This window comes from Apostichopus japonicus, chromosome 15 (genome assembly GCF_037975245.1).
Source record: "Apostichopus japonicus isolate 1M-3 chromosome 15, ASM3797524v1, whole genome shotgun sequence".
NCBI lineage: Eukaryota > Metazoa > Echinodermata > Holothuroidea > Aspidochirotida > Stichopodidae > Apostichopus > Apostichopus japonicus.
The window spans coordinates 24,658,166-24,674,888 of NC_092575.1; the positions used below are offsets into that span (position 1 = coordinate 24,658,166).

Genomic DNA, 16,723 nt, shown 5'->3' on the forward strand with positions numbered 1-16,723 from the left:
AAAGTCAGAAAAATGAGTTTCCTCACCATTGCACAATGAAACATGAAATATATACTTGTTGATTCCATTCTTAATTACTGACCGAACTACATTACGAGCAGAGTAGCGTTTCAATTGCATGGAAGGAAAAAACATCTTGGAGACACAAATGGCATGTTTTTAGGATGAAGAACGATCACTTAATATCAAAAGAGAATTACTGTTGTCTGACCTTGATATGTACTCGTCCAATGTTAAAACCAGAATTACAAACAAGATAACTGTCACAAATGATATAGACATTTACGTATTTTGAAAACAGAAATAAGGCAGAACGAGAGATAGAGGTCATGTCTAAAAAAGTACTACTGGCTATGAGTAATATGTTATCAATATAGTTTAACCTCATCTGGGTAAAAAATGAAGAATATGTGGTCCTCAAGCTTCAGTTGCAGTACACATATATGACATCAGGAGGTCCAGAAGAACCCATGGCCAGACCCCCTCCTCCCCCCTCCCCACCAATAATTTTCACAGCAGTGATTTCAACTGGATGTGTGTCAGTTTCGGCACCAGCGAACATTGATCTCACTGACTCTCTTCCTACAAGCAATTGAGGTCAAGGTGTCGGGCCTTTTTACTGTAAACGTAACTTTTTCGTCAAATTTTCATGGAGTTGTGCAATGTACAATGAATCACCAACAACCTTTAATAATGTTTCTACATGAATTAGACTTGATTTATTCAACAATAATTTCAATTTCTAGATGTGAGTCTCGTTTAAAGTGAAACATTCTAATTTGAAAGGTTATGTCAATTTTGAATGCTTATGAACATCACCCATCTACTTTCAAGTGTTCCTATGGTGTCTTATAGACTGGATCCGTGCTACATATCATTTGTCAAGCATTGCATGAATCCTGGATTCTGATGCCGTTTCTACTACAGGCTACTTTTTCTTTAATATTACACCAAAGATTTGTCTTACACCAAGTTATGTCACACTACTTATAAAACTATCTCTGTTTGTGATATGGGGAAAAATAAATGAGGTGCAATGTACCACGGTACATCCGATCGTCAATTAGATCAAATCGGTCTCTTCAAGAAAACCATCTCCGTTCATAAATCTTTCGCGTTTTTTTCCAAAACCGTCTCTGGAATAATACACGTTCCGTCCAGTGAGAATCGCGGACACCTTAGCTCAATCGGGACTGATGCAGGCCTCCGCTGTCCCATTTTCCCCGTTGGTCAGCGAAGCCTCTTTGAACTCGTCGACGTCTGAGAGGAGGTCGTTGGCGCAATGTTTGATCACCTGCCATGCGAACATGACGTGTCTGGACTCGGTGGTGGCAGCGCAGACGGCAAAACGTAGAATGTATCGACCCTTCAGCTGGGTGCCAATCATGTGGATTTTACCCGTTTTATTAATTCTGTCCAGGAGGTCTTTGTTTCTCTGATTTGTGCCCTAAACGAAACAAACAGACACGAAGGATCGATGAGAAGAATAAAGGGACATCATTTTAACCTCGACTATTTTGTTGTAACTTTTATTGTATCTTGGCATCGTTTGACTATAGTCCGAGATTGAAAGAAAACATTAAAAATAAATTACAAGTTACATATCATACAGTGGCATGCAGTATAGACTCTGTTATAATAAAGAATTCTAAAAGCCTATATGATTATCCAGACAGGGCTGAATGGGAGGTTGTCCAGCATTGGACAAAATCTGGATAATCTTCTGATTTATACTTTTATATTTATACTGATAATTTATACTTTTTATTATAATTTGCCATTTTATTGTCTGCACTGCACATAGTGCAATGTGTTTATAACAGTCTGGATCTGGATAAGTGAGGATCAGATCTTCTAGATTTTAACGTCCATATTAATGATTGCCACTGCAGGAGAATCACAAAGGATTAAGGGTTGGGTTTCATATAGAGAAATTGTAATATTACATAATGGAACAGACAACTGAATAGGAACAACTCAAACGTTCTAATTAGTTTTAATATTTTGACAATTTTGACAATCAATGGATCTTTGTTCACTGGGTGATTGAAATTGGAATCTTCCACATCAAAAGTTTGAAGCTGTTTTATTATTATTAATGAATGCAGGCAGTCTTTAAAACCAATATAAAAATAAATATTAGCTGTTCAGAAAAGTTAGTTGCGTTGTACTTTATGATAACGGAAAGGCTCAATCAATCTCGCATGTTTTATTTTCTCTTTTGGCATGAGCACAGTTAGCGCATCATTAATTACATTCAGCCCAAACAAAGTTCTATCACAAGAAATATCATCTGCACTGTATACTTCATCAAATTTTAGCACAAGGAAACATGCGATTTGACATAATTAGTTATCACAAGAAATATGTAGAATAAAATACAAGAATATTTTTAGAACTATTGAAAAGGAGAACTGTTCTTGATTATATCTCTTGTGGAAAGTTGATCGAGTAAATGAAATTAAAGAACTGCCAAAAAAAATGGAGAACATGTTTTGCAATTTTCAGAATGTAACATAAATGACAAGAGATTTGGCTTGATGACTTATAAGCCAGGTGGCAAAATAAATGAGAATGTTGCTTTCTTTTGCCGCATCTAATCAGTGGATTGATTGCAATGCAGCGGTAAAAACCTCTAATTAATTCTCAACGTACCTTCAGTCGGAAGCAGACTAGTCCTAAAATAACTTCCGCTTCTACCGTGAATCGAGAATCTGACATCACCAAGGCTTTGAATTCCCTCGCCAGTTTTACTTGCTGTTTAGAGTCAAGAAAATGAAGAAAGTTTCATTATTTACAAATTTCTGATTTCAAGAAAGAAAAACAAAAAGAAGAAAGAAACTAGCGAGAGAGAGAGAGAGAGAAATACGATCAAAGTATTCCACAGAAGTTTGAAATATGAGCAATGACATTTATGCGTATTTTTGAGTAAATCTGTAGATAATGAAACTTTAATACATACAGAACATATCAGCTATATTAAAAGGACTGGCTTTCATGTTTCATCAGAATAGAAATTTGACTTGTATTAAGAGATTTCTTAACCTACAACATAGTACTATTATGTACACTAGACTATGAATAGTTGACACTCCTAGTCAATTTTTTCTCCAATCTCTATGAAACATGTTGCTAGGTAACAATTTAGTAACCATATGTGACATCTGGTGAACTGTTTATTGGTACCCCCCCCCCCCCCTTTGACTCACCCCTCGCCTTTAAATATTTAATTCTGTGAACTCCTTTGAAGAGCATGGACGTAATTTGCACATGTCAAAATATTGTACAGCTTGGCAGCAGTTGACAGTATATTATAATTATTTCCATTAATGTTAGCCTTGATTGATCTAAAAAAAAACAAGGCTTCAAGTCCTGACCAGACATTGTGTCCTTGGGCAAAGCACTTCATCTCTATTGCCTCTCTTCACCCTGGAGTATAAATGGGAACCTGGGAGGTAACTTGCAAATGTAGATGCATGTGCAGGCTTGTGTCTGCACGCTATCGGAGGTCCCCCACCCCCCCCCCGACCCCAAGGGGACACTTAGATGTGGCACACTCTGCTACCCTGGGAGCCACCGTTTGAATTGTGCACCGTTGGGAGTGTGGGTGAGAAAAGTCATAAATGGTCAGGGCTTATTAACTTTTTGTACAGTCAGTTGAGAATTAGGCCTTGCCTTGAAACAGGACTGCAAAGCTTCAAACTTTCAATCTTTTCAAATTTAAACATCAAGATGCTATACTCACATGTCTGATGTGTTCTTGCAGCTTCTCAACTCCAAACATCCTGAGAACAAACCAAAGTTTCAGAGATCTGAAACGCCGCCCTAGAGGAATTTGCCAATGCTGTGGAAGGAGAACGAAGACTGACTGCTTTATTCAAAACTTACTTTCTTAGATTTTCATTAATGAGTTTGCTTAATTTTTAATTTCTTTTGAAATTTACACTTGAATAAGCTGAAACTGTGAAGCCAAATGAATCCACCACTGATAAAAAGAAAAAAGAAAAAAAGAAATATAAAATCACAATCACCATTTTTATGGATTGATACAGTGCAACTCAGACAGCTTCTTACTATGCGCATGCAGGTGTGAGTAGGTTCTACAGCTTCCACTTATACTGTGAATATATTAGCCACAGAACATATGTGAAGGAAGTAAAGAAAAAAGCAGAGATTGGTAGAGTTCTCACTCTGTAATCTTCGACTAGGCCTTGGTGCTCATGTTGTAAGTAGACCGGATCCACATGAAAAGCACCCACAATGTCTCTTTTATCTTTCACCCACATTGCTGAGAGGTCAAAGTTGACTCGCATAAATTTGTGCGGGTTGAAGTTGAATGAGCTCGCAAACTGCAAGAACAAATGAAGATAATGTTAGGATGATCACAATTCTGTAGATGTTGTCGTAAAGGCAGTGAGTAGCTCAGATCCCAGTCACATTTTAAGGTCAGGGTTTACCTCCATTATAGTTACTGGGTAACAGGGTTATTGTTAGGCTACATACATGTTGGGTATATACATCCGAATCAAGGTTGTAGGCACAAGAGGTACCACAAGTTTATATCATGTTGTCACTGAATCAGTGACTATCTTGAATCCTCATTCTGTTTCTGTTGTTGTAGATTCAGTGTGTATGTAAGAAGCCTGGACTCTGATGCATTGTAACCATGCAGTAACTGGGTAACAAATTAAACTAAGTACAGTATCTAAGTATTAAGAAAAAGTGGAGAATTACAAAGGATTTAAAGTTATTGTCACTAAGGAGGCAATTGAATATGTTTGTCTCAATTTTAGATTCTGTTTTCCCAAATTTATATAAGGGTAACTAATTAGAAAGTTTCTCTTCAACCCATCCTCACTGTCCCTCCGCCCCCTGTTTATATTGTCACTAAGGATGTATTTATATCAGGGTTATTAAATTAGAAAGTTTCTCTTTGCCCTACCCTCATTGTCCCTGTCCCTCCCCCACTCCCCCACTACCACAAGTTTATATCATGTTGTCACTGAATCAGTGACTTTCTTGAATCCTCATTCTGTTTCTGTTTCTGTAAATTCAGTGTGTATGTAAGAAGCCTGAAGTTCCCTGAACTCTGATGCATCATAACCAGTTACTGGGTAACAGATGTAACTAAGAAAAGTAGCTAAGTATTAAGAAAAAGTGGTGAATTACAAAAGGATTTAAAGTTTTTGTCACTAAGGATGCAATTGAATATGTTTGTCTTAATTTTAGATTCTGATTTCATATATTTATATAAGGGTAAGTAAATTAGAAAGTTTCTCTTTACCCGGCCCTCCCTGCCCCCATACCCCCCCCCCCCTCCACAACTAACCAATCATCAATGACCCCAAAATAATGTATCTTTTTCATCCTTTCCTGGTGAACCTGCTGATATACTTGTGCTGTGATAAAGACACATCCCTTGATCACTTCTTTCGACGATGTTATATAGTCAAACATATCTGAAATCGTTGTTGTTATATTTAGCTCAGCGCACTGGGAAAGCAAATCCCTTTGACAAGCACATCCTGTTTGCATGACAGTGAATTTATCCAAAATGATATTTACCAGAACAAGCACTTACCCTAAAAAAATTTGGTGACAGAACACAAGAAATTCATGTGATTCGGTAAATATGCGGCTGACATTTGTTGACAAAAGAAACAGAAATGTGTCGTGTGTTATGACATCATCGCCTGAACTTGATACATATCCATTTGTAAATTACACCAATCACAGATCGCAAAAACAGAACAAAGAAATATGTAAGGTTCTTTCTGTTTCTCTGAGTATTGGAAGCAGGTGTTTGCTATGAAATGAAGCTGTTACCATGACAATTAAGCCAAATAAATGGCTGTTATGCATTAAGAAGCTCTTGTTTGCAGAAATGGGAATTCTTGAAACAGAGAGATATAAATATGAATAATGGAAATGAATTGTATCCGTTTCTTTGTGCAAGATCTATTTCCTGTTATTTGGCTTTATCACCGACCGAGCTTGACCCAAATATGAATGGAAGTAGAGAGAGGACTTAAGAAAGTGTTCTTCTGTATCGCACACCTGAAAGGGGAAGTGCTCTTTGGGGAGAAGTGTTTTGTACGTACGTGGTATTGTCATCTAAACCGTTGCGGGATTTCTTATGATTTTAACGGGCAGGCAGTGCCTTAAATCACATGTGTGTAGTATTTTCACTAATTGCATGGGTACAATGCAGTGCACGAATTAGAGATAAAACCAGATTTTAAGGTGGGGATCGGAGGGGTCAAATGACATATTCTGGGGACTGGTTGTGTACTGATATAGTATATATCATGATGCAATTCATATTTTACTGAAATTTATTTTCAGCTAATTTATTAGAGAAATGTCAAATTCCACAGGGATGGTGGATGCATGGGATGGGGAGGGGGGAGTAAGACATGGGTTAGGCAGGATCGAAGGGTACGGGGAGTGCAAAAACAGTACGGGGGAGGGAGAAAGGGTGTGGGGCAGAAAGGAAGGTTAAGCAGATGAATTTAAAGGTAAACATGTGATTTGTGATCCTGGTGTTCTTCAGAAAGAAATTTGACGAAACTAAACTAATTGATCAATTATAACTGATCGACAAGTTATAACATCGATTGAAATATTTTGTACTTAAAATGCTGAGTGCACAATGACTTTATATTCCATTGTGATGGATTATTGACACAAAAATCAAATGTGTGTGTATAATGATAGGGCCATGCTATAGCCTGATTTATGTTTCAAGGCAGGTTAGTGTTTTCTAGCAGGTACTTGCAGGTAATTCCAAATATATAACCAAGGTGCAGGTTATTCTGGTCTTAATGGGGCATTTTTCTTCTTGTTTTTTTTCCAGAATGATAGTCAGTGAAGAGCAAATCCGTGGCTTAAAGATAATGATCACCATATTTCTATGCTGGCTGCTTTTGGTGTGCATATCAGAATTTTACAGCCATTTGTGCTACAAACAGCTTTAAGATATTTATCCACAATTTGAGTATAAAAATATGTTGACAACTTGAAGGCCCTTCATTCGATCCCTCTTAACATCCACATTTGGATGCAAAAACTTGGTAAAATAAAACTGCACTCTGATCCAATTATCACTGTTTGTTGAGGTTTCACACACCTCTCTAATCTCTGGTTATCTGTAAGTAACATATCATCGACTAACCTCGACTCCATTCAGGAGAGATCTGTATTCTGGGCAGATGAATGCGCTGCCAGCGTACGCAGCATCCACATGAAGCCATATATCTTCATCTTTACCTGAAATTATTCAATTTACAAAAAAAAACAAAAAAAATCATGTTTCCGGAAAATTATGGGATATAAAAATGAAATGACATAGAACTATATATATTAAAAAAAAACAACATGTTTACAGAAAATTATGTGGTATGAAAATGAATGGCCTTAGAACTATAATATTTAAAGAAAAAAACACAACTACAAGAAACTATTAAAAACCGACCTGTAGACCAAGTGGAAATCAATTTATCTCTTCCATTATTAGACAAGTTCGGGATGGCAACTCTTGACCATGAAAGATGGTATTTTATATTAATCAAAGAATATGTTAAGGTTGATGTGTGTTTAAACCTTGACCACAGATAATCCCTTTCCAGATCAAGTAATGCATTCTACCTCAACCTAGCCTCCAACTAAATCGTCCAACTCCCTCAAGCATCAGTAAACACATTCCTAATGCCAATTACCTTACCTGTAGCTATAAATGGACTCTATGGCAATTGTATTTAACTTCTCCATTTACTGAGATTCCCTCCGGTGATGAAATAACCCAGAAAGCTTTCAAGTTTTATTTTATCTTTGGGGAGAAACTTTTGTAGCTGTAAACAGTTTAATTTATCAAGGTTTTATCCTCCAAGAACCAGCAGCTAGGTCACCAGTCTAAAGTCTAAAGACTATTTTATCATTAATTGTTTTTCTTTTCTATCGTTTTAGGCATCAGCTGTTTGTTTGGACAAACCAAACACAACCTAGCCATTTTGGCTTTCAAATATTCATAACTGTGATGTTGGAAGAGGGCAGTTTGACTGGTCAATTCTGTTAAATATTTGCCTCAATTTCTCTGAGATGCTCCTGGCTACATTATATATAGTGGAACTTCTCATCATTAAAGTGAAAAACAACATCTGGTTTCAAAAAAGCATTTTAAATCACTTAAAAAGAAATTGATCATTCCTTTAGTTGGGTATTCAATTCGTGAAGCAATTGTATTGCAAATGCACTTGTAGGTAGTAGCAGCACCCTGATATTCAATTTCAATTTAAAAGTTGAAACATGATGTAGGACCTACAAGACCTTTTTAATCTGCTAACATTTACAATTTTCCTATCACAGCAAGAAGATTCATTCATGGCCAATTTTTACTAGCAATTTTCAAGTGGATGAGGGGTGGGGTGGGAAGGGGATTGGGGTGAGGAAAGTAGGGGTCAGTGATGAATGGATGCATACCTAGAAATGAAACATTTTTGGTGGTGAAACCAGAGTCACAAAAGAAACTTTTTGTCCAGACAAATTTTCCATTTTATGCTAAGTTATTTAATCATCATGGTGGATACTACCCAGCAGCATTTTAATTTTGGAAAGTTTTTTTTTCTTTTTCTTCAATTTTGGGGAGAAGGATAGCAGGGGTGGGAAGGGGAGGTGGTTAGTGATAATAGCTGCTATCATTCCTGGACTTGAAACACTCCTCTATACATAGAGAAATTCTAGTCACAGATGATAATGCATAATTCTACTCATTATATCAGCCACGAAAGCAGACAGCGAAAGTTGATATATATTTATGATACGGTGACTTCAACCCCGGAAAAAACTTGAAAAATTGTCAGTTTTTATGCTTACACACAGGTCCAATTTCAGACAGACGATCAAACGCTAAGGAGTTGGTGGTCCCCAGAGTTACACAAACCTGTAAAAAGGGAAAAAGAGAGAGAAAGAGAGATGCATTAAAAGTCCTCTCCAGGCATCGGGAGTCATCTAGCAGACTGCGAGATGCAAGATTATTTTCTCCCGCATCCCCGGGGTTACTCAGATCTTGTGATAAGCTTTGCATGCAAGAGAGAAAACTGTGTAGGCCTATACATCGATGAATATATGAGTGTTTGTGGCTGCGAAACATTGTCGGCGATATGTCCTCAGAAAAGAATTCCAATCAAGCTGAGTAGTTCAAATGTGCATACCACCCACCGTGATAACTCGTTAAAGGATCATAAAAAGAGAGAAAAACAATGAAGATCATTATCGTTTAGAAAATAGGGAAACAGAGACATGAGAGGAAGGCTAGTTATGACAGTTTCAACGAGTCTGATGTAAAAGAGATTGCATAATTTACCTTTTAAAATACTTTGAGGTGTGTTTGATAGACCCTCCGAGAGGTGGATTATATCAGTAAAGAAGGGCGCGGGGATGAGAAACACATTGCAAAGGTCACTGTCTGCAAATTTTTAAACTGCCATAGTTTTCAAAAGGTTTATGTATGCCCGTTTTAGGTTCTTCCGTCAAATTATTAATTATTCAGATTTTGAGACGGCCCAGTGAGGAAAAAATTTCTCAGTAATTATAGCGAAAGTAAAAATTGTTGTTGGCGACCGTATTATCATCTTCCTATCATAAACTGTGGGAATTTATGATAACACAATTGATGTGCATTGACATGACGGTGCTGTTAATCGACAGCAATGGAAGGGAAGTGGGGAATGGAGTGGGGTGTGACTTACAAATGTAGGAATTAAGCCTCTTGCTCTGTCTTGCTTCATCGCCTCTAGGAGGGTGTCCCCTCGCAGGCTGTGTTTATCATCAGTCGCCAATTGCCTCATACGGACAGAAGCTATCAGGCTGGCTCTCTCAACAGATGAATGAGACTGTGCACAACGACAGAGGATGTAGGGGAAAAAACAGATAGAAAATAAAGTCATGAATAAGAAACTTAAAATTAGTCACAAATCTCTTTCAAGTACTACCATGAATATTCAAAGGTGTATACGGTGTGTGAGAAAAAAGAAATGGAGAATTAACAAACATGTGACCACAGGAAAATGATTGGTCATGTGCTCTTTGAATTGAACTAAGATCCACGTTATATCTGTGAGGAGCTTGGAAAGTGGAGGAGTGGGATGGGAGAGGGGGAAGTTGGGGTTTTTGGCATGTGGATGGGGGGGGGGAGCATGGAAATACTCCAATGGTGATGAAGGGAGGGATGAAGTTGGAGAATATATATCTTTTCAAAATGTCTTTGCTAAGAATGTCAGTTAAATGTAAGCTACAGAATTATGTGTGCTATGTGAAGTAAGCTCATCAACAAGTACATTCCATGAGATCCAAACCCCTCCTATGTAGGGCTCATCCCCGATGTAGGTATCACTCCCACACAGGTCCCCTCCCATATAGGTACCATCCCCCATGCAGGTATCCCTCTCATGCAGGTATTCCTTCCCACGCAGGTCCCATCCCCGTGCTGGTATCCCTGCCACACAGGTCCCATCCCATGCAGGTCCCCACCAATACAGGTCCCCTCCTATGAAGGTCACATCCCCCATGCAGGTAACCCTCTCACGCAGGTCCCATTCCCCGTGCAGGTATCCCTGCCACACAGGTCCAATCCCCATGCAGGTATCCCTCCCACACAGGTCCCATCCCGATGCAGGTATCCCTTTCACGCAGGTCCCATCCACCATGCAGGTATCCCTTTCACGCAGGTCCCATCCTCATGCAGGTATCCCTCCCATGCAGGTACCATCCCCATGCAGGTATCCCTCCCATGCAGGTCCCATCCCCCATGCAGGTATCGCTCCACACAGGTCCCATCCCCATGCAGGTATCCCTCACACAGATACCCCTCCCATGCAGGTCCTAGATCCTCATATGCAAATCCTGCCATCCCAGCTGGTGGACTAAATACATGTACATACACTACTCAGCTGTCAGTGCTCTTCCTCCAAATACTTGCAACCTCCTTCAGAATTAGGCTACATCTTTCAAGTGATCTTGAACTCAAACTGTAAGGCCCCTAATTGCCTAGATATGAGCACAGCTGTGCGCAACTACGTGATGAGAAGACACACTGTAGATGCACAGGATCTGACCGAGCTGCTTTAATCACATGGCAAAGTTATATGTTCAAGAATCTCAATCGATCAATTGTGATCAAATTGAACTTTGTTCCTCTGCAGTTAAACAAACTGATATCACTTCAACAACTGCCATGCCATAATATTTAGGTTTTCAGAGCCAATTACGACGCTCTCCATATTTCTTACGTCTCATTACGGCTCTGCTTAAGTGCCCTGAAACAGATACAATTGCATTAATTCTTATTTTTAAACAAATTATACCCCACTCGACGTAAGTCGCAGAGGAAAACTCAATTATCCAAGAGTGATTTTAGTCGGTCACGTTGAACTTTTCATTCTGCTGATATATCGGCATGTATACTGAGCATGCATGGGTCTCAGAACATGCAGGTACAGTATGACATCTGTACGGATGTGTTTATGCATGTATGTATGAATGTATGTATGCGTGCATACATGTATGTATTAGTATGCATGTATGTGTGTATGTATCTGCTTATGTTAGCACAGATGTAAACAGTCACAAAGATTCCTGTTCCTAGCTGTAATTAATTAGCAAATTAGGTTTAAAATGGTAGTTGAATATCAAATATTTGGAATTTAAATTTGAATGTTCAATATGAACTAGTCATCTGCTTCATGTTGTATGTTAACATACAAGCTGTAGAAGTTTAGTACTAAAGCACTTGAGTTTTTGTAATAATAATACTCAATTGCCTAAATAAAAGCAATTAACTTAATTCAACCTATTAGATATGTCAATTAAAATGAAAGTTATCTTGCATCCATTTGAATTCTGAAATATTTTCGAACAGACAGTGCATGTGTTCAGTATATTCTAAAAAATTGATAAAAAAAATTTTACCATCACTTTATGGATCAAAACTTACCCAAATTAATGCAGAAATTAGCTTGTTTAACACACATTATTATTCAACAAATTATGAAGCATGACCCACACGAGATATGTGCACAGGCATAGACTGCCATCTTCTCAATTAGTCATTGAACTGTAAATCTGCATGCAGTCTCCAAAGTGGATGCAAGTATCCAACAACGTATGTACCATCTGGAGACTTGCTATGGTGATACTAGGGTTACACTTATACTAGGTGCTTCATTTACTTTTGTTCACCATCCTAGCTTTGACTCAGGACAGCAGATCATCAAGTAAAACACCAAGCTCTAATTAAAGGATGTGAAGACTCACCCTAAAAGAACGTCTAATGCCGGTAATCTGACCTAGTTTTGAATGAGGTGTAACAGAAGTGTTAGACACCACCATTCATGTCACTTGCAAGCAACGGAAAGTTAACTTTTTCAGATGGCCGCACGCGGTTTGGGGCGAGTCTTCAATGCCTTTAAGGGGCATTGTTGACATCTAAAATATTTGAAGGTGAAGATTTTGATAACTTTCAAAGAATACAATACAGGGATGAACTGCGATGGGAACTTGAAATGTTCTATTACATTGGACAATCACGGACACGAGCACGGCTATCAAAACTAAAATACTGAAAAGCCATCCTGTATTGCTCCTTAAAATGTGAGACTTGACTAAATCTTACCTGATCTGATGTGTAAGCGACAAGTTTTGGAAGGATGTCAAACTGATCCAAATTTGGATTGGTTTCTTGGTGTCTTCGTATTACCCTCATCTTGGCTGCTAGGAGGGCTACTACCGTAGATTCACTTGCAGAACCCTGGGTGAAAGAAGAAGATAAAAAAACAGCCCAGAATTATAACAATGTATATATGTCAAAGGTCATATCAGCATGAACATCCAATCAAACAGAACTGAGCAGTGTACAAAATGTAAAACCTATCCGCAAAGCAACCAAGTTTCATGAACCACACTTGTATTTGTATGTATTTTAGATCCTCTTGCAAGCAGGAACTTCCGAAGAAGCCATCAGTGGCTTATCAAAGCCGCAAGTTTACCGAAGTCAGTCTCTTAGATTCATATTTAATGTCCATGATTATGAATTGTCAATTGTCAACAACTCTGTAACTGGACGACATACATTAATCTTGGAGTGACTCGACACCATATGGCCAATTTATGACCAATTTGTCAGCTATCCAGTGAGGCTGGGTACAGTAGCTATATTCCACTCAAGTAAAAATATCAAAAAGGCCTTAGAGACCAGTTTAGTTTGTCCGTTCCACATTGAGTTCAATGAGGAACTAATGTGGAATTGTGTGCATCCACATGTATGTGTCTTTAATCTAGCAGATTTTAGCATTAAAAGCAATCCTATAAATGGTTACAAAATTTTAAATGCAATTACACTTTACTATTATTGCTATTAAAGTTACATCAATACAAGAATTGGGAGCTTGAACTTGCATCACTAATTTTTCAAACTTTGTCAGAAGTGAATTTCCCACCATCTGCATCGGTCTAGACCAAACCATTATAAATAGAGTAGTAATTTTCTCTCCGTAGGGATCGGATGATCATGAACAACCTCAAAGGTGTCCATTTGAGCTTTATCCAAATCAAAGGAAGTGCTATTAATGTTCACATTCATGACGACTCTCACATAGCATCAGCAATTGAAATTAGATAGCTCCAAATCCTTGAAGATTTAAGCTGCCTGCTAAAACTGAAACGACGGTAATGCCACCTCTTTCTATCCCCTACCGGTGAAGTTATTAGAGCGTGAAATGCAAGTGTCGAGGTTACGTGAGTCCGTCGATGTGACATGAGCAAAGAACGACGACAGCTACATGTGCGGGTCAAGAAATTATTGGTTCTTGCTCCTTGGCATATATTTTAAACCGAGAGGTACATCTTTCAAGTTCAAAATGATGCTAAAAGATACAGACTTTTAAATGTTTCGGAAAATCTTACAGTGTAAATCTCTCAAAAAATTCAACAACATTCAGAGGATTCACAATAAACAAGTTAAGTGTCTATATATATAAACATGAGCTGTAACACTGTACATAGTTAGAAAATTAAACGTCTAAGATGTAATAAACATGAGATGTTTAACAGTTCACTTTGGAATCTTAATTCCTTAACATGTCTATGTAATAATTAATTACCTGAGAAATAACAGTCCATATTAGCATTTTGTTTTTTCCATGATATAAAACAATAGGTGTAACAATTTGAACAATATGTTACAAATTTGCATGTGTGTGTTATAATACGCAAATAATTTCAAAGCATGTTTTCTGTTTTACTGCGAATAACCTTATTGGCCTTGGTCATAACTATAAGGAGGAAAGCTTTAACATTTAACTTCAAACCTTCTCACAGCCATCGGGAATATTGCATATATCTATAATAATAACAATTTTGGTCACCTGGCTAATTTTCAAATTGTAATTCCTGGTCTTGATTACCAATCTAGCCTACCAGCGTCACAATTCTCTTACAAATTTGATTCACAAAAAAACATAATTACAATAGCTGCTAATTACCTGTTTACCTGACCCTGCAACATATTTTAATGCTTGCAGATATGACTCCCAACAAATGCTAGGGTAAATGAATAAGTCATTCTGAGATTAAAACTCACACATATTTATATTGATATACCAAGCATAATTATATGCTCAAAAACTGTGATACCCAAAGTTTTAAGTTTGTCACTTTTCGATATAAAAGTTTCATCACAATTTACGACATTCAAGAGCTAAACTGATGAGCTCTGCACAAACAAGACCGACAGATAAGATAGACTGCCGGTCAGTTACATCGATTCCGGTTTTGCTGATACAAACTCAAAACACGACCCTATCATCATAAATGCAAACAGTGGAAACCTCAAATGGAAAAGTAATTAACCTGCTAATTATGCCAATTAAGTTTAGCATGAATGCACAATGAGGAAATGACCCACTAACTGGTCACCAGTTTCAATGATCATAAACAGCTCTAGGTTTTCAGACGGTGAAGACACACAATTTTATCGAGTTTGTGTCAGAAAGGGAACACTTTGATTGGATGGAGGATCTAACTTGCTAAGGAATATATCTATGCAAAGTAGGTGTCTCGTACAGAGTGCTCGCTGCTAGAGTTCCCGAGTCGATCAGATCCGGCGTCGCCGTTCCAAACTTACGATTAAACTACGAAGTATCAACAGAACAGGGTCAATCGATGTAAAGTGATCACCCCTAGAAATATGAGTACAGCCACGAGGTTTCTGGAATTATCCCCTCAAGATATAATCAATGAGCGATCAATAAATAATAAACCCGATATTTAAACATGCACACCCGGCAGCCGAGTTGACCGACGAGACCGGGAATCGTCCCGAAACCTTAATTACCGGGGTTCTATCGATAGCTATTACAAATAATTCATTCACAATTACGCTGGCAGAAACGCTCCGCTACCTTCGTGGAGAGAGAGAGGCAATTAAATAACTGGCAAACTTTGAGGATTTGTCGATTACAAACGGCACAATTTATGCACTACGATACTTTAATTAAAAAGTGCGACTCCATATCCGGTTTGAGATACCGTCTCGTATATTATACATGTCTACCATAGCTTCCACTCAGAGCTTTCCTTGTTGATAAACTAGAGTTTATTGCCAACTCTGTCAATTTTAGTTCCCTATTTGTTTCGCCCCCCTCCCCCCCATCCTCACCCATCCTGGTTCCCTCTATTGACTATTAAGAAGGAAAACACATTACCTGTATACCACAATCTTGTAATCTTAACATAAAGTGGGCTGACATCATTCTTAAGTTGCCATCCATTTGTATTAAAAATGTCTATAATAGTTTGAATTCTAAAAATTCAGAACATACTTGTGAAAGATACTCCACTCATAACATGAAAAATGAAACATCTGTTTACTGTAGGTCATACCTGATATCACATAACTGGAAAAGAAAATATCATATCTGATCTTATCACACAAAGGAAAATGGAAACAAAAATATTGCATATATGTGTTTATTATCTTTAGAAAGATATATATCACTGAGCATGGAATACAAAATGTCACACTTGTGAAGGAAAATTCCCACAGAGTAACAAAATTATTATAATTATATAAACTTAAGTTTAGGCGTGTATGGCCTACATATTACACATGGAATCAAAATGTCATATGTGTATGTATAAAGTAAATGTCATAAAGACTCATGAGTGCATAGCACAAAGAAAATATAAATGAAAAAAAAAAAAACCAAAATAGGTACTAAAGAAAGTGACACATTCAAGTCTAAAACAATTAATGTTCGCATATATATATATCACACGAGACAAGAAAATGTGACATTCTGAGATGACACACATTAAATGGACATATCACATAACTGGTATATAAATTTAGACATGTCACAAAGCTGGGAGAGAAAAAATGTCAGGTGTGCAAGTGCATACTTGTTGTCAAATATCACACTCAGGGAAAGAGCCAATTTCATAAATTTGAAGTACGATAAAAAAAACTGTCACTATATCCACTGTTTTATATCCCAAGTACATATGGAATCAACGTGACCCATTCAAAAAGAAATAAAAATATATATTAAAGAAGAATTTTATGCAAAATCTCATGAGTTATGGAGAGGAATATATGCTTGATCCCAAATGAAAAGTTCGCATAGGTTGTTTTTGCACCGTGTATAGCAATTAGTTTGTGGTCTATAGCAGA

At 37.6% G+C, this 16,723-nt stretch overlaps 1 protein-coding gene across 3 annotated transcripts in view; it reads right to left on the reverse strand.

Moving 5' to 3' along the window:
• Positions 1-325: 325 nt before the first annotated feature.
• The window catches only part of LOC139980848 (aromatic-L-amino-acid decarboxylase-like), a 72,247-nt gene continuing 55,849 nt past the window's right edge, over positions 326-16,723 (reverse strand). For all 3 annotated transcript variants that reach the window (XM_071992821.1, XM_071992823.1, XM_071992822.1), the window contains exons 5-12: positions 12,668-12,802; positions 9,747-9,890; positions 8,872-8,938; positions 7,175-7,269; positions 4,191-4,349; positions 3,746-3,844; positions 2,656-2,757; positions 326-1,447 (exon numbers count right to left, since the gene is read on the reverse strand). In XM_071992821.1, coding sequence (XP_071848922.1) covers positions 1,184-1,447; positions 2,656-2,757; positions 3,746-3,844; positions 4,191-4,349; positions 7,175-7,269; positions 8,872-8,938; positions 9,747-9,890; positions 12,668-12,802 — 1,065 coding nt within the window. In that variant the 3' untranslated portion in view covers positions 326-1,183. The remainder of the gene's footprint in view (positions 1,448-2,655; positions 2,758-3,745; positions 3,845-4,190; positions 4,350-7,174; positions 7,270-8,871; positions 8,939-9,746; positions 9,891-12,667; positions 12,803-16,723) is intronic.